General features: G+C 46.0%; 1 protein-coding gene and 1 long non-coding RNA gene across 3 annotated transcripts; both read right to left on the reverse strand.

The window, feature by feature from the left end:
* Nucleotides 1-3,003: 3,003 nt before the first annotated feature.
* On the reverse strand, nucleotides 3,004-5,633 carry LOC135812478 (uncharacterized). The gene is made up of 2 exons (XR_010552814.1): nucleotides 5,217-5,633; nucleotides 3,004-4,340 (listed from the first exon to the last, which is right to left on the reverse strand). It is a non-coding gene; the product is annotated as an uncharacterized LOC135812478 (long non-coding RNA).
* A 4,854-nt stretch (nucleotides 5,634-10,487) lies between these two features.
* LOC135811480 (uncharacterized) lies at nucleotides 10,488-18,738 on the reverse strand. 2 transcript variants are annotated; one of them, XM_065324720.1, is made up of 3 exons: nucleotides 18,178-18,738; nucleotides 15,032-15,079; nucleotides 10,488-12,558 (listed from the first exon to the last, which is right to left on the reverse strand). In XM_065324720.1, the coding sequence occupies exons 1-3, from the start codon at nucleotides 18,552-18,554 to the stop codon at nucleotides 10,902-10,904; spliced, it is 2,082 nt and encodes a 693-aa protein (XP_065180792.1). In that variant the 5' UTR covers nucleotides 18,555-18,738; the 3' UTR covers nucleotides 10,488-10,901. The 2 variants fall into 2 exon arrangements, with proteins under 2 accessions (XP_065180792.1, XP_065180793.1); XM_065324721.1 differs by lacking the exon at nucleotides 15,032-15,079 and having other exon boundaries at nucleotides 18,178-18,735.
* Between the last annotated feature and the right edge of the window lie 2,286 nt (nucleotides 18,739-21,024).

A 21,024-nucleotide genomic window follows, 5' to 3' on the forward strand; every position in this document is an offset into this window, starting at 1 on the left:
AACTCACCAAACAACACTCACTGGACAAGTTCTTCACGAAGAAGTAACACCCTGTTCTCCTATGACATCGCTTGATTTTACATCAATCACTATAACCGATGCAAACATAGTGTAATAAGCGTCTTTTGAAGTCAGAATTTGATCACTATAGGCGAGATGCATGTATTACTATAGACGATTATTACTATACGCGATAACTGTGTAAACTTAGTTATGGCAAATGAAAATGAATTTGAGAAATTGATCACTATATCCGGTATATTACTATAGCCGCCAACCTTATAGTCGATACGTACTGTACTTTAGAGCGGGTAATTTTAGCGACTATTAATTTTAGTGTTTTCCCATTGTCAACCGGTTAGCGACGTTTTATTCCCGTAGCTATGCAGAAGCCGTTACTTCAGTAACGTCTGGCGCTAGCCAGGGTCCACACAGCTTTAATTTGGTGTTTGTTTGTTTGTGTCACGCCTGGCGCTATCCCGTATCTGTCCCGTACCGTACCATCAAACACAGCTAGCTGGCCACATGCAGCTGGCCGGAATATTCAAATAGGGCTTTCAAACGCAAGATCATAACGTGAAGCAACTTGGAAGAATGAGTATGAATGCGAAGTGTATGAAGGAATGCATGTAGGGCGATAGTGCGGGTTCGAATCCCAGGTTATGCCTGAAAAAAAGGAGAATTGAAAAATTTATAACATCCCTGTGCTTTTTTTGCCTATGTCATCAATGCGGTAGACGGTGTCGTATTACCTCGACCGTACCTGTCCCGCACCGTACCGGACCATCAAAGACGGCTGGCCACAATGCATATTCAAATAGGGCTTTCAAATGAAAGATCATAACGTGAAGCAACTTGGAAGAATTAGTATGTATGTATGCGAAGTGTATCGGGGGATGCATGCAGGGCGATAGTGCGGGTTCGAATCCCAGGTTATGTCTTAAAAAAAGTAGAAATTTATAAGAATTTATAACATCCCTATGCTTTTTTTGGTCTACATGTAGGTCATCAAGGCAAAAAAGCATGGCGTAGGGCCCTGAGCTTCCAAGCTCTCTCGGTTTAGCGATTTGCAGCGATTTTACTCACGGATCACCAGTGCACTACTAATGTCTCAACCGCGATATATCGAAATTGTAAATTCATACCGAGTGCTACATCAGTTGAAAGAGCATGAATAGCTGCAAAATCTCTGAAGATTTTGTCTCCTGATATTTGTCTCATGATCCAAGATTTGTTTGCTTTGGGTGTATCTTAGACTGGATTGCGTTGGTGTGCGAGCTACTTCACGGATCGTCGACAGAGCTAGAGAGTAGTTCTGGCGAGTGGGCAGTGCTCGGGCCTAACTGCATGCGAGTGTTGAGTCCCCCAGGGTAATGTGCTCGGTACTTTGCTGTTTTCACTATAATTATACCATGGACGTCCATAGCGTCACCAGCCCAGCACACTCCCAGCTGTTTGCGGGTGACATCCTTCTCGACACCGCAAGCAGATCCGTAGCAACCCTAAATCAAGTCTTGTCAGTTGCTGTGTCAAACTTGGCTGACTACCTACACGGGAAAGGCCTGGTTTTAAACCCCGACAAGACGCAGGTCTTAACCATTGAGACATCACGCCGTAGTACCCTGGAACTCAACGTTAACTGCAACGGGACGCCTCTCACCCAGACCACCACTGCTCGCTTTCTGGGCCTACAGACCGATTCCTGTCGTCGGAGGCACGCGCAGGTCTTCAGCATAGTACATAAAACTTCCCAGAAGCTAACCACCCTGAGAACCATCCGCCCGTCGTTATCTGAACGCCAGTCGCTCCTCTTCTATTCTGCCATTACACTTCCTGACATGCTTTACGGATCAAATGCGTTCTTTCCTGCACTCACGGCTCAGCAGCGGCACCAGCTCACTGTCCTCGACAAGCGATGTGTTCGCTGTGCACCCAATCAAGCTGGCAAGAATCTACCTGCTACTTCGCGCGAAAAAGATGCAAGGATGTATTACTTGGAAAGGTATGACCCTCACGCAACCACATCATAACATGACTTGAAGTGGGGAGAGAATGTGCATTATGCACATGTAGTACGATAATATATCATTAGCAGAAGACGCTATCTCTCTCTGCAGCATTGGGCACACGCATACAAGTTGATATACTTTTGAAAAAGAACATTCAAAACCGGAGAGTACACAATCATAATGGTTGAACAGTATCAAATATATTGTTACATGCGGTTGTATTCCACTCAATGTGGTTGTTTACAAAATAATCGAAACTTGTTGTTGGTTGACAGCATGAAACAAGGTGGAGGACACCTTTCCACAACTATCCACGGTTGGTAGAGCCCCGATCGGTTGCGACCACCTGAAACGTATGGGTGTTAGACCGGTTTATGACCCTCTCTATTCTAGGGGAGTTGTCTTAGATTTCTACAAAACTGATGGTACGAGAAGTTTAACCCTTTGAGACCCCACTCAAAGTACGACAATTTACGCACCTTCAAATAACATGCACTTTCGCTCGTATCTCTATGAAACATTCACCGATTTGTACAAACTAACCACCGTTGGAAAGTTATTTCCAAGACGAAGAGACTAGTACTACACTCAAGCCAACTACCTGCACAGCCTCTGCTTTGTGTGGCCTGTAATGCCGCCCAAAACAGCAGCCGTGCGCGAACAGCTTCAACAAAGTTCAAACAGCCGCCATTCCATTCTCCTTCATCACATCGACTTCAAACAAACTACAGCGGAAAGCTCGTTTCAAGCGCAAATTTTGGTGTGCGGTGCTTGAGTATGACGTACCATTCCGGGGAAATCTCCTGCCAAGTGCAGCGTGAAAATTTGAATTTTTCGATCTGAGTGCATTTTCCAGTTTGTCTCCGACTTCGAGTCTCACCGCGGCGGCATCGTAACTCCTAGAGACTTCGGATAACTTTGACGTGATAGCCAAGGGTCTTTTCGAAACGCAGATACTTTGTTTACGAAAATCGGTGAAGGAACACCAGAGATATAAATATTTTAGTGTCACTGTATACCAAACGATCGAATTCGATCGTTGGGGTCTCAAACCAACAACATATTTGAACAAACAAGGCTTATCTAATACCAAATCGAAACTTGCAGCGTGCTGTAGATACAGGTATTCACACCAAGACAGTGGTTTTTAGGGTTCATTGATAGCTGTAACAGTGTGAGGGGCAGTGAGGACACTGGAATACTTCGTATTCGAAATACGTATCACGTGATGTGCACATGGGCTCTCCTATCCGGGGGGGGGGGGGGGGGTAACCGTATGGTATGCTCTGCCACTGGCGCTAGGAATAGGTGTCCTTGGAGACTCTGAAGGATGAACCAGACCAACATGCTCCTTGTAAAGTTGTGGTGGTGATTGCCTTCTCAAACTAATCCGGACATGAAAACACCACGATTCGCAGAGCTCGTCGAGAATGTACTCAGTCGTGATCGTGAGCGATCTGGTTCAGTGGTCCCAGTAGCCATCCTCTTTGAGTCGATACACTGTGCTAATTGGCCCGTAATGCTGAATTACTGGGCGGACATCATTGTGTTGGAAATCCACTATGGCCTCCAAGAATGGTAAGAGTGGCTCGAGTGTATTGTCATCTGGCGCTCCTGACCACTCATTGACGTAGATGACATTTGGCCAGTTGTAGGCAGCGTTCCGCTGATTGTCTTCCAGGAAGATCGTCTTGCTCATGTCTCTTCCCACTTTGGCTAGACATTTGATTTTGTAGCCACCTTTCAGGAGACAATGATCTCTGTGCAGTATCGACTTGAGGTTGAAAACAGGCTCGTCTTGTTGTAGGTTCAGATGAGTTAGGATTCCCTCTGCATAGCTTTGAGCTGCAGCTGTGTACACAATGAGTTCGTACTTGCGCGCCACGCGCTTCAGGAACTCCTTTAGAAACGGTCGGTCATACACATAGAGACATTTGCCAGCTCTGTCCTTTAACCTCCCCACGTCATCGCGATCTTGGCCGCAACGAGACGTGTAGGTCATCGTGCCGTCAATGTCCAAGACTAGCGTGTACTGTGGCGCTCTAGCTGTCCGTGGCGGTAAGACGGCAGGCTGTCGATGCAACCAGCCAGGGAACGGAGGACCTGGGACACTGTAGACATTGCTGTAGGTCTCTCTTTCCCATGCCTCTGCTCCGTAACTAGCTCTTGGATCGGTGATCGTGGACTTCTGCATGGCCATGCAGAACAGACGACAGAGTACCCCAGGAACTGTGCACGTGTTCCAGCAATATGCCGCTAATCCAAGCGTGATACGGCGCTTTGTGACGCATCTGAGCAGTGTGTATACAACCTCCGACAAACGATGATGGCCTAGCCAAAGCACAAAACAAAACAACACCGAGAAACACAATGTCATGCACAGGCGAACTATGTTGAGAAAACCCTTTACGGCCCTGGGGAGTCGCGTAAGCCCCAGGTTAGCCGAGTAAGACCCATGTTAGTCGCGTAAGCCCCATGTTAGTCGCGTAAGCCCCAGGTTAGTTTCATCGAAAATGTAAGAATAGCCTCTCGTTGCGCGAGGAGCCGCCAAGAGCGAACTTGAGCCATCCTACCACACAGCTCGGGGGACAAGTACAGTGCAATGCCTATGTATCAAGAATCTCCGGTCAAAGGCGACACTTTGCGGAAGGAACGCAGCACCTGAACTGACAACGGCCAATACTGCAATAGCAACATGCACAACGGCAGGGATAATTAGACTAATTTATAGTCTTCAATCCAACGTGTATTCCCTCAAATGATGAAATTATTACTTTCAAGTTGACTTGGAAATTGAAGTTCGCTATGCGAAGAGAAGGTCAACCTACCCCCCCCCCCCCCCCCCCTCTCCTCTTCTACCGATGTAGTCAAGGCAAGAGCTACTTAGTTTCGATCTCAATGTAATACTGTGCTAGTAATAGTTTTCGTTGCCGTCTGGTAAAAAAATATGGCAACAATTCTGTAACACGTGAATTCAAGCCCTGGGTGCTGGGGAATGCAGTATCACATCACGTACATCATACATGTACAATGTACGTGCGAGTCACGTACCCCTAGGCCTAGTGTAGGTAGAATGTCTCGACTATTCTAGACATGTTGCCTGATGATTGCGAGAGCATGAAACGTCAAGTCGCAGAAAACGCAAAAAAGCCTTGATTGTCCTTGGTGTTCTGTTCTGACACTTGGTGTTCAATTCTGAGGACTTACCTCAGGCTCAGGTAAGAGTCGTACTCCTCCGCCACTGGAGCAAGTTTGATGTTCTGCACCAAACTATTCCGTACAAGGCAGTAAGTACACTGCAGTGATATTGAAATCAATCTCGATTCTTCTCGGCTGAGGTGCTTGGTGTAAGGAGTTAGTAAGCATCATCTTACAACACTGCGGGGCTAGCATGAAATGGTGGCGTGGCTAACAAGGAACTCGCTAACTCACGTTACTTGCTGTCTTGGCGAAACGAATCTATTTAACTTTAAATGATCTTTTTGGCGCCAGAACTACCCTTGGCCCCAAAACGGTTCATTCAAAACGCGATAAAACTAGTAGAACTGAGAAGAGCCTGGCATCTTAGCATTTTGCTCGGGAATAAACCAAAAGACTGGCAGTGGTACACGGTGTCAGAGAGGCGCCTGATATGCCTAGCAGGACGCATTATTATTGTATGCATGATTCGTGTACATGTAGGTTGCTGCAGTACATGTACATGGCGTCAGGGATAGCGGTGATATCGACCAATCAAGGAAGACAGTCATGTACAATGTACAATCCTCATGACTGTAGTGATGTACATGTACGTGAGATAGGCATACCCAGGACACTTGGCTGGAGAATTGCGTAGGAGACTAGTCATCCGTACAGACACTGACTCCGCGCTAGCGCTCGACTGTTCTCTGCTCCTACAATTACTCGACTACAGTACATGATTGTACTCGTACGAGTAATCTGCATGCGAGTCCCTGTACTTCAGTAATCGTACCGCGGTACCGTGCAAGTTCACGAACAGTCAGTATCGCCTATAAATAGAACGCGTTGGTGTTTGATTTTGGGCATATCTATTATTATCGAGCGATTATTACTACAGTATGACCGATACTGCATGACATTGTAGTGCATCATAGTGCATGCGAGTGGGGTATCAAAATACTCACCGCGCAGTACACATACACACTGCATAGTTGTTTGCAGCGTACGTCCTGTGTACATGTAGATGATTGATTGATTGAATTTATTAATTTTGGATTCGGGAGACCAAACGAGCAGGAGTGCTCAATAACACTTAACAGTACTTCAGGGCAGCGAATGGTTGAGTTGTGCTATGTCAGTATGTGTGACAATGTAGTGTGTGCGTGGGGGATCTACTCGTACTGTGAGAAACGCGCCCTGTCATGCCCGTGCAACCAACGCTCCTGACTCACAATATCAGCAATGTCAGCATACCTTCACAATGGAGGCATTTTGGACAACTACAAGTAGACCTCACGAAACAACACTGGGCAAATGTTTCACAAAGCAGTAACTACCGGTAGGTTACTTCCTGCTCGCCTCTGACACCACTTGATTTCACTTGATGCAATGATGCAGTAGAGGCCTTTTGAAAGTTGAATTTGATCACTGTAGGCGATATATCGCTATACTATGGACGATTATCACTACAGTAAGATCGGGCGCCGAAGAACGCAGGGGCTCGAGCGCAGCCTAGAAAAGTTCTTAAATTTTTGATTCTAGCCAGACCGTTCTTATTCCCACGCGCGCGGCGAGTCGAGTGACGTCATGACGTTTGTCATGTACATGTACATGTACATGTATGTAGTGCAATGTAGTACTTCTAAACTAGTGGGTGTCGTAAATAGGAATGACTGTACATGAAACAGTTACTGTTTACACGTGTACATGACATGTACTCACCTCCCATACATGTACAATGTATACAATTTTAAAAGTGTTCTTAAATCTGATAATTCTAGCCTGGACTGTTCTTAAATTTTGCCGGTTTTCCAGCCTGGGTGTTCTTCGGCGAGGTGTTCTTCGGCGCCCGATCTTACTGTATACGCGGTAACTGTGTATACATACTGAGAAGATGTTTGGAGGCTTCCTACAGTTTCATAGTAGATACAATTGGGTGAACTCACCCATTCCACAATACTCTGCAAATTTCCGAGCCATTCCATCATATACAACGTTTCGGCCAATGGCCTTCTTCAGCCTTGCGCTTGACTCGTACTGTGCTACGGTCTAACGCAACATCATCATTGACATCAATGCAGGCCAGCTTTACACCTGGCTTTTTTGGATTTTTTTCCGCCTTCCCGTCAGCAGAATAGATCGCGCACTTCGGGCGCAACAGGCACATATTTAAACCGCCCGTTTGCAGCCTTAATTAAGGACATCATTGACTACCTGAAGAAGGCCATTGGCCGAAACGTTGTATATAATGGAATGGTTCGGAAATTTGCATCAGAGCTTGGTGGAATGGGTGAGTTCACCCAATTGTCTCTACTGTGTATACCCAAATTGTAGTTATGGCAAATGAAAATGAATTTGAGAAGTAACGTTAGTTGATCACTACAGTCGCTTTATTACGATAGCTGCCAACCTTATACGTGTCTATCCAATAAGGAGATGCGTACTTCACATGCTATATGCAAGGCCACTAGTCGATGCCAGACCCTGTCTAGCACAACATTTTGAATTGAAGGCTTTCCTAGACGGTAGGCTGTCGCTGAGGCGTAGTTCGAACTCCTGTAGTCTAGTCAGTAACTGTTATAGCACTTACACTCGTCTAGACTGAGTCTAGCCTCCTGGCATTAGTGTGACGGCGGCAGCCTACTGTCTAGGGAAAGCCTTCATATCAAAATGTTGTGCTAGACAGGGTGTGGCATCGACCGGTGGCCTTGCGCATAGCATGTGCAGTACGTCATATCGCCCGAAGGCCACGGAGAGCAAAGAGCCACAAGTACAATAACGCTCTGCTGGCAACGGACTTAAGGGGGGCCTAGCGCCTACGTATCGACTATCACGGATGTGCGACGAATGGCGCACGTATCATCATCATTGAGGTAGGTACTTTGATAATAATAATCAGTCTTTAGCTGCACGCGTTCTGGTTTTTGCGTGTGCAGTGTTTGCGTTACAATGATGGCTGCGTCCCACCCGACAGCTGTGTGGACTCACAGAAAGCGTGAGAGTTGTATTCATTTATTATTTCAAGCACTCCCCAAAAGCTGGTTGCCAAGAGAAGGTTACCCCCTCTTACCGAGGTCGCCAAGCCAGTAGAGAGTCACTTACAATTATGTAGTTATTTCCCTCAAACCATTATTAATCGTTATTTCAGGGTTACCCGAAGGCTACCGCTTACCGGGAGAGGAGGGGGGGGGGGGGATCGTTGTGTATGATCGAGTGTGTATACTAGGAATGGATTACTTCAAATAATAATGTGCTACTGCTAGGAATGCATCACGTTGTATTTTCACATGTTCTTGGAAAGGAATGTACAATGTACAATGTACGATGTACGTACACGTATGTCCTATTTCAAGTATTTGACACTGTCTTTATCTGTGTCCTATGTTGTGTTGTTGTATTGTACTTGTACGTACGTGTACTAGGAATGTATAATGTTATGTATCTACTATCTATTGTAATGTATACTCTGTACGTACTACTATTACATGTACTAAGACTAAGTACTAGGTCTTGGACTGTAGTACTAGTAGTAGAAATGTATCGCCGGCGGTTCCGTTACTCTTTGTACTGTGCTTTTCTTTGCTATGTGTTGCACGTAGCGGTAGATCGGCTATTCGAATGATTCATGGCGATGATTCATCTCACCCACTGACGTCGTGACGGGCACTGTGTATGCAGCGTGAGTAACACTAACAGTAACACTAACAGGTGCTAGTACAGCGCTGTGCAAAATAATTACAAGGCCCACAAGTAATAGTTACAATTAAAGTAATACTAATAGTTACTTCGTCGAAGCATCTACATCTACTAGAAAGATGATGTAATGGATGATGTAATGGATGATGTAACCTCTAGAAGTACCTTGACTTGAGTTGTGCTTCAACCTGCAGAGTGCAGAGTGAAACAGTGTAGTAGATACATGTAGTACCCCATGCCCAGATATCGTACCCTGATATACAACGCGCCTAGAATATAGCGTACCCCGGATATAGCACACCAGTCAGGTTTGTCCATTCCCTCAACTTTAGAGTATTCATGATTGGATAGAATTTACTACTGGCAAAAAGAACTGTTGGTCAAGACAGTTAGTGCAGTAATGAAAGAGCAGTTGTGCCATGACCACACTCCATGAACCAGGTACCAGGTGTATCCATTACTAAAATAGAAAAGAAAAAATACATCCAAAATTCAGCATTAATTTTACAATCATCATCGTCATGTACACGTACAGTGTATCTGTGGAGTACTGTACACGTATGTGTGGAGTACTGTACACGTACATTGTATGTGTGGAGTAGTGTACACGTACGTATGTGTGTAGTACTGTACACGTACATTGTATGTGTGGAGTAGTGTACACGTACGTATGTGTGGAGTACTGTACACGTACGTATGTGTGGAGTACTGTACACGTACACGTATGTGTGGAGTACTGTACACGTACGTATGTGTGGAGTACTGTACACGTACGTGTGGAGTACTGTACACGTACATTGTATGTGTGGAGTACTGTACACGTACATGTACACGTACGTACGTATGTGTGGAGTACTGTACACGTACGTGTGGAGTACTGTACACGTACATTGTATGTGTGGAGTACTGTACACGTACACGTACGTACGTATGCGTGGAGTACTGTACACGTACATGTATGTGTGGAGTACTGTACACGTACGTATGTGTGGAGTACTGTATACACGTACGTATGTGTGGAGTACTGTACACGTACGTATGTGTGGAGTACTGTATACACGTACGTATGTGTGGAGTACTGTACACGTACGTATCTGTGGAGTACTGTACACGTACACGTAAAATACTCCTTTGGCATGGTAAACTGTACATTTTTTGTACGAGAACCCACAAGCCTGCATGCACAACACACTACTCCATGATAGAGGGAGGCTGCAGTCGCAGCTCTGGTGCAGTGGTGGTGAAACTGAAGTGTGTGCAATGACCTACAGTCCATTCATTGGAAACTGGCACCCTAACTTCTTGGTGTCTCTCTCACATAGTTGTAGATATTGTGAGAGCAACAGGACACCCTGCATTGTGTGAGCCGTGCAATTACTCCTTGCCACATTTGAGGCCAGAAAAGTCCAAGAACAGGGAAATAGAAATTCAGCCAGGTTTTATAAAAATAGGACAGGTATGCCATGGCAAAATGTATGGTGAAGCAGATCCAAAACCCAGATTTTTGAGATTTAAAGTGGGTTTTTGATCCTCAATTCGGCCCAAATCCGACTTTCAAAAGCCAGCGGGCCAGTTTCCGATGAATGGACTGTAAGGCCAAAGTAAGGGCATCGAAAACACTTCAGGCCCCGGGACACTTCAGAGGATAAAATAGTGGGGAACAGTAGATCAACAGGATGGGGAGGGGCAGAGTATTATAAAGACAGGAAAATGAAACACTGCACCACTCCACACTGTGCTGTCTTGGCCCACATTCAAAAACCCATGCTCTCCATAGCGAGGAAATTCGTTGTTGGATAGATTTTGCATTTCCTCCAGACACTATGTCGCTCAATACGGGCTCCTCAGTGGAGGTAGAAAACTATTAAAAATAATAAAAAGGAATATCAGAAAAAGGAATAATTTTTAGCAACGAAATTGACCAAGGCTACCATGCGCCGGACAGACAGGCTTTGCAGCATTGCGCCGGGGGCATAGTGGTTAGCGAGCATTCACCTGTCCAGTAGCCCTGGATACTCATCCACCTCCGTCCTCGCAATCCGGCTGATTGCTTTTCCATCTGTAAAACCTCAGCTTTCGGTCATTGATGTCGAATAGAGGTGATCCAATTCTTAACTGTGGCCGGACGTCATTGGGGGAGTCCATAACCAGAGTCAGCAACACCTCAGCTAGACTCACTAATTCGGTATCTTCGCTGTCACCTGTCCAGGGGGACACTGCGATAGCATTCTGCCAGTTGTAGGCGACTTGCTTGGGCATGTCGTCAATGAATACTGTCCTTTGCATGTCACGTCCAACTCGAGCAAGACACTTGACAGTGCCGTTAACACAATGATTTCGATCCAGGATATGCAAGATGTTCACTCCTCCTTCGCTGTTGAAGTGAGTCACAATCTGGTCAGCATAACCTCTTGTTGCCGCCGTATACACCACAAGCTCGTAGTGACGGGACATCCGTCTCAGGAATGCTATGCAGAATGGACGGAAATACACGACTTGCTTCTTCTCCGGACCCAGACGTATGCTGACCCCGTAGGGTCTTCCCGGCAACAGGCTTGGCGAGCAGTATACAAGCGTGTTGTCCAAATCCAAGATGAGTGTATAGGGCTTTGAACACCGCTTTGGGGGAAGGAATTTTGGTAGCGTGAACCATTGCTCTGGAATAGGTGCACCTGATACATATTCGATTTCAGGCATTGGACTCTCTTCCTTGGTCTCATATCTACTCCATTTTCGTTTAGGGAGCGATCCAGGCGCACTGTGTTCAGTGGCTTGCATGGGTCTTTCCGGGAGTCGCATTAACATTGAAGAGGGTGTCTTGTGAATCGGTCTCGCTGCCTCACTCGTTGGGGATGGCGTACATTCTGGCAGAACTAGTAAAGATGTGTTCGTACCTTGTGTGGTGGGTGATAATCGCCAGATTTTAGGTTTTCCGGAGCCTTGTAACATGTGATAAGGTGTATGTGTTGGCTTAAGGGAATGAAATGTGGCTTTGCTTCTTGCGATGTAAGATGGGATAGTGTTAGATGATGGCTGGACTACGTAGAACATTTTCTCTCGTTTCATGTCACGGTAGGATGATGGTAGTATTGGTTGGTCATTTAAACTAGACTCTTTCATGTCCGATGCTCGTATGCTGTCAGGGTTTTCCCTATCAGCATACACCAGCCTCTTAGTGCACGGATCAAGCTGAGAGCCGTCCCACCTAGTTGGAAGTGACGAAAGCTGAGACGATAGCTCTTGGTGGTTAGGCGTGGTTGGGCACTGGGTGCTGCTGGGTGCTGGTTCTTCATGTGATGATCGTGAAGCCATTAGTGCTGCCTCTCCTCCCAGTTGTCCCCCATATCTGGGAGAACGTTTTTGTTGAAGTGATGCAGTAGAATGTGTTCCCCTAGTTGAAGATGTCCCTGGTGCGTCTCTCACTGCACTTATTGCTGAACAGGAGTGTAGAGTAAGGCCACACGTCCGTGATGGTGCGTTCGCTCCTCCACTGGGGGATATTCGACGTTGCCATGGTATACGCTGCCGTGTTCGAGTGGTGTCTGATTCTGCAGTGTACTTGGCTCCATCTGCTTCCACAACACCTTGGCCATGGCATGGTGATATGGCGTGTTCTTCAGGAAGACTGTTTGCAATATCTTCTGCTTGTCTTGTGCTTCTCACAGTTCCCTTCCTGAAGCAAAACATGGTAAGTCATTGGGCACATGTTGCTAAAATCTCTGCTCAATTATTGGTTTCATGTATTTGCATGACATGCTGCTGGTTTGTCTCCTCCTTTGCCTTTTATTTGTATTCTGTTACATGTATCTGTTTTACTGCTGTGGTTGGCTTTCACCCTTGTCTCAGTTTTACTGGCCGTCATCATGATGTGCCATGAGATAATGACATAGATACAAATACAAATGCATAAAGCGGGTAGTACTAGTACTGCAGAGTACAGCGCTGGCAACTGAAATCCGACCCCCTTGCCGGCGCGGCGCGCCGGCAAGGGGGTCGGATTTCAGTTGCCAGCACTGGACTGGTAAATACTAGTGGTGGTCGCTCAGCAGAGGGTCTCATTGCACCTGTCCTAGGCGTTGAGACCTGCATACAGGTTAGACAAGGGTTGAGCAGACAAACGAAGCAGGAAAGAAGAACACTGCCATACGTATTATAGAAGATTGGGAGAACTTCAAATTCAAAGGATCAATCGGAGAAATGAACGACCTGAAAAGAGAAAAAAATTGCCAGACCCACAAGGACTAGAACCCGGGACCTTGCTCGTGATCAGCAATTCTCTGCCCAACTGAGCTATGGGACCAGTCGGAAACTAGAGCTGCCTTTGGAGTGAAAAACTGCTACAATTGCTGCGATTTTAAGCGCTTGGTCAATTGAGAGATTCAGAAGAAATGTTGGAAAGATGACTGAAGAGGCTATTGAATCGCCTAATGTCTGACTATCACCAAATCCTCAACCGGCTGGTAGACTTGAAAATACGACTTCACTTATGGGCTCACCACACAGCAGTAAGGGTTTGAGGGCAAAGTGCGGGAAAAGGATTGACAGCATCAGGGTACTAGTATCCCTCCTGGGATCCAACTTTTTTTCTTTATTTTTTACGCGAAACCACAAACCTCGAGAACAGAGTACTGCATGATAGAGGTGGCTGCAGACGCAACTGTGGTGGTGAAACTGGAGCATCCCCGCCAACCTGAGGTCTCAGCTTCAGCGACACTTCAGTTCACCATAATGTGGGGAGTAGGAGGCACAGGGGAGGGGGGGGGGGGAGTACATTTTTAGAGCATGATTGCATTTACCTCTGCCCCAAGGTAATATTTCTTACTAGTGTGGGTGGCTAAATCAGATTACACCTATTATGCTGTATTGCCCGGAGCATAAGGCGAAGTTGAGTACATTTTAATTTCTACCGCGCGCAGCAGCACCAACTCCTTGGCTGCACAAAATCACATATCCCTGAGCATGCCCTATTAGGATTTGAAGTTTGTTTTGGAGAGATTTGGAGAGGTTTTCATTTCGTGTATCCAAGGACATGGTCGGCTGTGGATGATGGAAATGAAAATCATGACAAGGCTTCAGAGGAGTTACGCCATCATTATTTGGAGTATATTTTTGTAGTTTTATTTTTTATAACAGCGCACAAACCTACGGAAGAAGGAGAAACAGTACAGAATACTGAATTGAGAAAAACAATGAAAGTTCAGGCCATTTCACTTCGCCCGCGTCAGTACACAGTGCAGTTCGAACTCCAGTTGAGGCACCTTTTTCGACCTTTTTTCAAATTTTCGATCTCCTGGCACTGCCCCATGTAGGGTAAAATCACCAAAATAATACAGGAGCCCGCCAGAGTCATCTCTTTATGGATGGATTATATTTGCACACATTTACCCCTGCATCTTTTCTGTAATCTTTTGTTTCAGTGGCGCGCTTTTGTGGCAATGAAGCCCAGACCCTATGGTCGGTCAAGCTGCCCTGCTTCTCCCCCGCTCCTGCCTTACCACACATGTCTATCTCATGAAGGGGAGGGCACACCACACTCACACACACACACACACACACACACACACACACACACACACACACACACACACACACACACACACACACACACACACACAGACACACACACACACACACAGACACAGACACACACACACACAGACACACACAGACACAGACACACACAGACACACACACAGACACTTTATGTACCCACCAAAACACGGCTTTGATATTTTGGCGCCCATCGCTGCAGACGATGAAAGCAATGCTACAGCAGAAGAGCTACATCAGAAGTCAAAGCAGCCAGTATCGGGATTGCATCATTCATTGCGAGGCTGAATACAGTATAGCATGTACTAGGAAGGACGTCATTTTTTAAATTTAATATTCATTTAGACTTTATTTGAAGTGTTCTCCAAAAGTAAATGGATACGCATCGGGGGAGTTTCCTAGAAGGGTGGATGAGACGAAAGGGAAGTGACAAGGGGCTAGGGAAAATACTTTTAACAGAAACACTGCTCAAAGAAAACCACAGCCAAAACACGCCCGGGAGAAACAGAATACATGACGAGCACTTGATATGAAAATCAGGAATTCCAGCAGTGGAGAATTTAAATAATGGTCCTTCACGAGAAACCGAAACTTACCAGAAGATCGGTCCCTGCGTAGGCTCACAGCTAGCTTGTTCCAAGCAACTGATCAACGGAAAAGAGGAGATTTAACGAAATGAGTTACAGAACGAGGCAAAACGATAGAGGAAGGGTGACGGAAGCTGCTGGAGATGGTCACGCTGTTAAGGTGGCAGACTACCCAAAAATTCGCTGAAAAATCGAATTTGTAAATTCATTTTGAGTGCTACGTCAGTTGAAAGAGCATGAATAGCTGCAAATTCTCTGAAAAGTGTGTCCCGATCTGACCGGCCGTTCAAGAGTTATGGCCGAAAATGTGCCCTTGCAAGGAAAGATTTTTTTGTTGCACTCTGTCATTTGTTGGCAGCACTGTATTTGAATGTGAGCAGACCGTGCGCAACTTGTCGTATCATGGAAACACGTGAAAGTGTGCAGAATTTTGCTCCAAGTCCAAAAAATCAGGTTTTTGAGCCACGTTTGGGCTGCACGGCGGCCGCCGTGCAGCAGGACTTTTGCCAGCACCCTCGTGACGTTGCAGATATGTGGCTTGATTATTGTAGTTGACGTTGATTTAGTGACTTTGGCAAGTTTGAGTCGTGTCAAGAAGTCAGGTAGGGTTCAGTACTAGGCAGTAGTGAAACGTGAGTGGTAGTCTTTGCCGGGTTCTGAGGGTATCCTGGATTTGGTGTGCAGCGCTGTGGAGGTCCCAGCACTGGATGTTGTATCAAAGGTACGACCTCGTAGCACGTGCTAAACCTAAAAAAAATTCAAAAATTGACTTGGGTCTGTGGGAGTGTGTGAGAGAACGCCCACTCGTTCCGTTGTGACAGATTCCAGGGCCTCGTTGAGGGGCCCTACCCCATCACCCATGGCTGCTTCTGGACTTGTTCTAGGTTTGAGTCCCGCGCACGAACAGAATGAGCACGAAAATGTGAAAAAATTGTAAATGCATTTGTTTGGCTCCTGGGTGGCTCGCACACCGTGGCACTATGCCGGAAATTTGAGTTTTTCCGGCCTGGAAAGCCTGTCAATGAGGCGCAAGAACTTGTAAATCATGTCCTGAGGGCCAGCATAGTGGCAGGAGTGTGTGGTCAAAATTTCACTCAAATCCATTGAGAAACACCAAGGTTACGGTCAATTGAATGCCATATGAAATTTATGGGTAGGCTGCCCCCTTAAGTGTCGCGGCTCCTTCGATGCGCATAGCAATGGAGTGCACTAAGGACAAACAAATATTGCGTCCTCTGGCTGTGGATGGAATCAGTTGAGTAGGTATCTGCTCTGAAACAAGCCGAAATAAGTGGCCATCACCAGTGCAGGGTCGGTTTTCCCTGTTCGTTCTACAGTGTACACTAATCAGCAAACGAAGCACAGAAGCCATAATTATAATGTTTTCGACTAGGCCTTTCATTCCATTACTCTTCAGGTCGAATACAATGGTGATTAACAAGGTAGTAATCAAGTCGCACTGCAGCTAGCCCTCACTACTTCGGACATCAAGCGCCCCCGTGGACGACTCCACAAGAGATGGGTCGACAACATCAAAGAAGACCTCGAACCTCTGAATGTGCCGATTCAGGAATGCCTCAACCTCGCCACCAACAAGCAACGCTGGTTAACGATCATTGACAGATGCATGACCCCGTATGATTTTTTATGCGGGCAATATGCGACCTGTTCATCTTATTATTATTATTAAGTTTAAGCAAGTCCTTATAACCGGCACTTTTGGTTAAGTTTAAGCAAGTCCTTATAACCGGCACTTTTGGCCCGCAGAGCATTGACAAAAATAGCACTTGAAAAATAGCGCTAGTGGCGCCAACAGCGTATTTGGCGGTCAGAGCACTTTAAAAGATAGCGCTAGGCTAGCCTAGTGGCGCCATGGCGTCAACTACACAGTGAAACAATGAATAATATTATTACCAGTATCAGACAACAGTGGGGACCATGGTACTACAATGTCAAAAACAGTGACAACTTTCGCACATACTTCTTTTGCACGCACAGTTCAGGCTTCAGCTTGGCAATGTACACTGCCTCCAGCACAGCAAGGTGAGTCTCCGCAACAACGCTCTGTAACAAGCCGCTGATATGTACAGGATCGGCAAGTGGAACAGTGTGTGACTCATCGCCCTGCAGAGAAGTCGCCAGCGGGCCGCGGCATAAATGCGATACACAACATCTACCACACTGGTCCACAGGAATGGACCAACGGACAATGACGATAATGTCATATATATGATTATGAAGGACTCAGCGATACTCCGTCACCTGACATCGTCACCAGTGCTCAGACACCAGCTTGCTAGTGCAGTCTGCAAACATGTTAAAACATGGCACCCGGCATGCACCGTACTGGTGGCGGTGCACCCACTCTCACTTCACGATTCATGCGCGTGCGCGCAACAAAATTAATGTCACCTTGCACTTGCTGTGCTGGATCATGGAGGCAGTGTACATTGCCAAGCTGAAGCCTGAACTGTGCGTGAAAAAGAAGTACATGTATGTGCGAAAGTTAGTTAGTTGTCACTGATGTCTTTCGCTCCTTGCATTTACATCGTAATTGCTTTGTGTGTTCAATAAATCACGTTTTAGTAGTCCGCTACATGTATACAGTTCAGTATACTAGGTATTACAGTGCTTGCAACTGAAATCCGACCCCCTTGCCGGCGCGGCGCGCAGGCAAGGGGTCGGATTTCAGTTGCCAGCACTGTAGTAAAATGTACTAGCAAGGCAGGGATACTACCTGGTACTAGTACTTAGTAGTTGTTTGTGAGGTGGGCCTTGTTATTATTATTATACGCATTTCCGCGGCAGCGTCAACCAAGCAGTTATGCTTGTATGAACCATAATCCTACACAGTTGCGTCGGGCATGCCGCTCTGATCAGGCCCTCGGTCATGTGAGTGATCTGGCCCGCGGTCGGATCACAAGATCACTCATAGACCTCGGTCTGATCAGAGCGCCTCGCCCAGTGCCCACGCAACTGTGTAGGATTGTGTACGTAAGCGCTGCCGACGCACACGGCGCCACGCCCTTGAAAAAGCTCTAGACTACAGTACAGTATGTATAATTATTATGACGCCAACTATCAAATATCGCAACCACTACTTATTACGCCAACTATCCATTATAATATAGAGTGATTTGCACACTGAAACTAACCTTGATTTTATAGATTGGAGTTGAGCATGAATACCTGATTGCGCTGCCAATTCGATCTCAGGCGCAATCTCTTGCTGTGCTGGCGACATTGGATCATATCCCAAGCTATGTGGGTTCTCCGCCCTGCTGAAATGCTCCATGATATTACTTTCACGTGGATCGAATAGACACCTTTCGTTACCAGCATCGGTAATGTTGTCTTCGGCAATTCCCGTCAGCCAGATAACCAACAAGCCACAAAGCCTAATCAGTGCAACCTTTTCAATCCTAGTTGACAGTAGTGTGCGAAGTACTTGGAATATGCTTCGTAGTATTCCGATCGCATTAAAAGAATGCACAACTTTACTTTGCAATGGCCAATACATTTCACTACACATTGCTCTACTTTCCGACCAACCTCATGAGCTCAAGACAAATGAAAAAGAATACTACCTGCCAAATGCGCCTACAGGCAATGAACAGCTAGCTAGCTTCCGCACGACAGAATAATATCAAAGACTTAGTAAGACAAACGATAATAGCATGCTAGCAACACGCTGACAAGCCCAAAGGCTAAGCTTTGTAAGTTAGTTGAGTGCACGTTCACTGGGGCAAGTACCGGTTAGTTTGGGTTGTATTTGTGAGACTAACTAAGACTTAGAGCCGCCCACAAAGAACCAGTGCGTGGGAATCAATGACATAAGCGACAGGCTAGGCTGTGTAGTTGAGTTGCACATATTTCAGCGACCATCAGACAGCAGCATTCACTGTTGAATCCTCTACGAGCAGGCCTAGATTAGATTCTTGATGCTAGTGAGTAGTGTGGAAGTAAGTTAGTTAGTGCATACATTGTACAGTGTATGCACACATACATGTGCAATGTATGTGTGATGTAAAGACGCGGCATTGGCATTACAATCATGTATATGTACACCCACGGTCAACGGGGTACTCACTACTCGGAGTGAGGGAAACATGGACGCAGCTACGACTACGAGGTCAGCAGCCCCCTTGTCGCCAAGTTGTCGGGCATTGGTTGTGAGACTTACCACCTCACCCTCGGCCTCGCCGTTAGGCGCTGCATCTGCCACCCTGGTATCACAGGTAGCCCTTTCCCAAAGGTGCTCGCCCTTTTTTTCGCCCTTTTCGCCCCTTTTTGGAAAAGCCCGTTTCTTTCGCCCTTTACTGCGCTTTTTGGTGAATATCGCCCTTTTTGAGCTTTTTTAGCTGAAAAAGTGCTAAAATCTGTTTGCTCATGCATACGATCACAGTTTCCGAGTGCTCGATGGGCCTTGGCACGCCGCTTTTGTTTGGGGGGGGGGGGGCAACAAGTAGTAAGTTGGTGAAGATTGCACCGGTGTACACAATGCTGTAAAAAGTGGGTTTTTTGAACTTTATTTCCTGTCTTGCCTTTCGTGGACCCATTAATGGAAGAGTGCGTATTCATTTCTCAGCTAGAGTTCATAATTATCTGAACATGTATCATGGCTATGCTTCACTGAAAAAGGTCACTTTTTGCCTGTTTTCACTGAAAAAAGAGCTATAATGTCCACAAACACCACCATATTCGATGAGTACAGAGTAACGCTTGCCAAAAATGCGTTGGAGTAAGCACAGATAATTTTAACATGATTATTACTCAATCTGCGGACAGAACTGTTTCGTCCTTTGTGGACATGATTATTATTCACTAGTTTGAGGGAAAGAGACAAACGGGAAAATTATTATTATTATTATTATTTATTTAGCTCCACGTAAGCTTTTTAATTATTATTATTATTTTTTTTAGAGCATCGCTGGCTACAAGCGAGGGTCCCTTGTTCGAGTCCCGGTGGTGACAGTCAATTTTTTCTTCAGACTTTTTCCCGTTTGTCTCTTTCCCTCAAAACCAGTTAATATTACTATTATTATTATATCATTTTTGAGCTCATATTTTATTTTCCTGATTTCTTCTCCAGTGTATGTTGTATTGCATTTTAATACATTGTGTTAATTTTTGCCCGTAAAAGAGGCTTGCACTCCATAAAAAAAATAATAATAATTGTTTGTCTCTTTCCCTCAAACCAGTTAAATTATTATTATTATTTATTACGAAGTAGTGGTTGCGACTTCGGCGATGATTTGTAAGAAAGGGTTTTCTCCGGTGTGGGGAGCAAACCCTTTCTTACAAATCATCGCCGAAGTCGCAACCACTACTTCGTACTGTTGTGCCCAGCGCGGGCTTGCGACTAGTTGGTTCGGAAGTGACAGCGTTGCGAATGACCGAGGGTCCTCGACGTCTGTCTCACCGTCCAGGTGCGACACTGACTCACGCTGCTATCTGGTGTTCACGAGGTGTTTGTCGCGCTGGAAGCGGAGCGTCTCTGTAAGTTTGTATCCCTGGTGATGTTTGTGCCTGGAGAGCACTATAAGTGGTGCTCTTCAGGCACAATCTTCCTCAGCCTACTCAAGCTCAACTGATGAGGGGTGAATTCCCCGAAACACTGTGTATTGAGCAGGGAGTGGTGCTTTCTTGGAGGTTTGCGGAGTCTAAGGTTCGATGGACTTCTCGTGGGCTCTGGATGGCAGTCGTGAGTCAGTCATGTGTCAAGTAAAGTCGGCGGAATAGCGCGAGCTCCGGTGTGGGGAGCAAATTCTTTATTATTATTTATTCATATTTTAATAGGGCATTCCCCACGGACTCAAGGTCAAGTTAATTGAGAAGAAGAAGTAGCGACGACCGGCCATTAATTTATGGAATCCAATACACCACACCACCGCATTGCGCTCTTGGCCGATCCAAACTCTGCACTCACATCACCATCACCACAGCGAGGACAATTCCGGTAGATAGATTGAAATTGACAATGACCCTCCAGACAGCTGTTT

The sequence above is a fragment of the Sycon ciliatum genome, chromosome 3 (assembly GCF_964019385.1).
Source record: "Sycon ciliatum chromosome 3, ocSycCili1.1, whole genome shotgun sequence".
Taxonomy (NCBI): domain Eukaryota; kingdom Metazoa; phylum Porifera; class Calcarea; order Leucosolenida; family Sycettidae; genus Sycon; species Sycon ciliatum.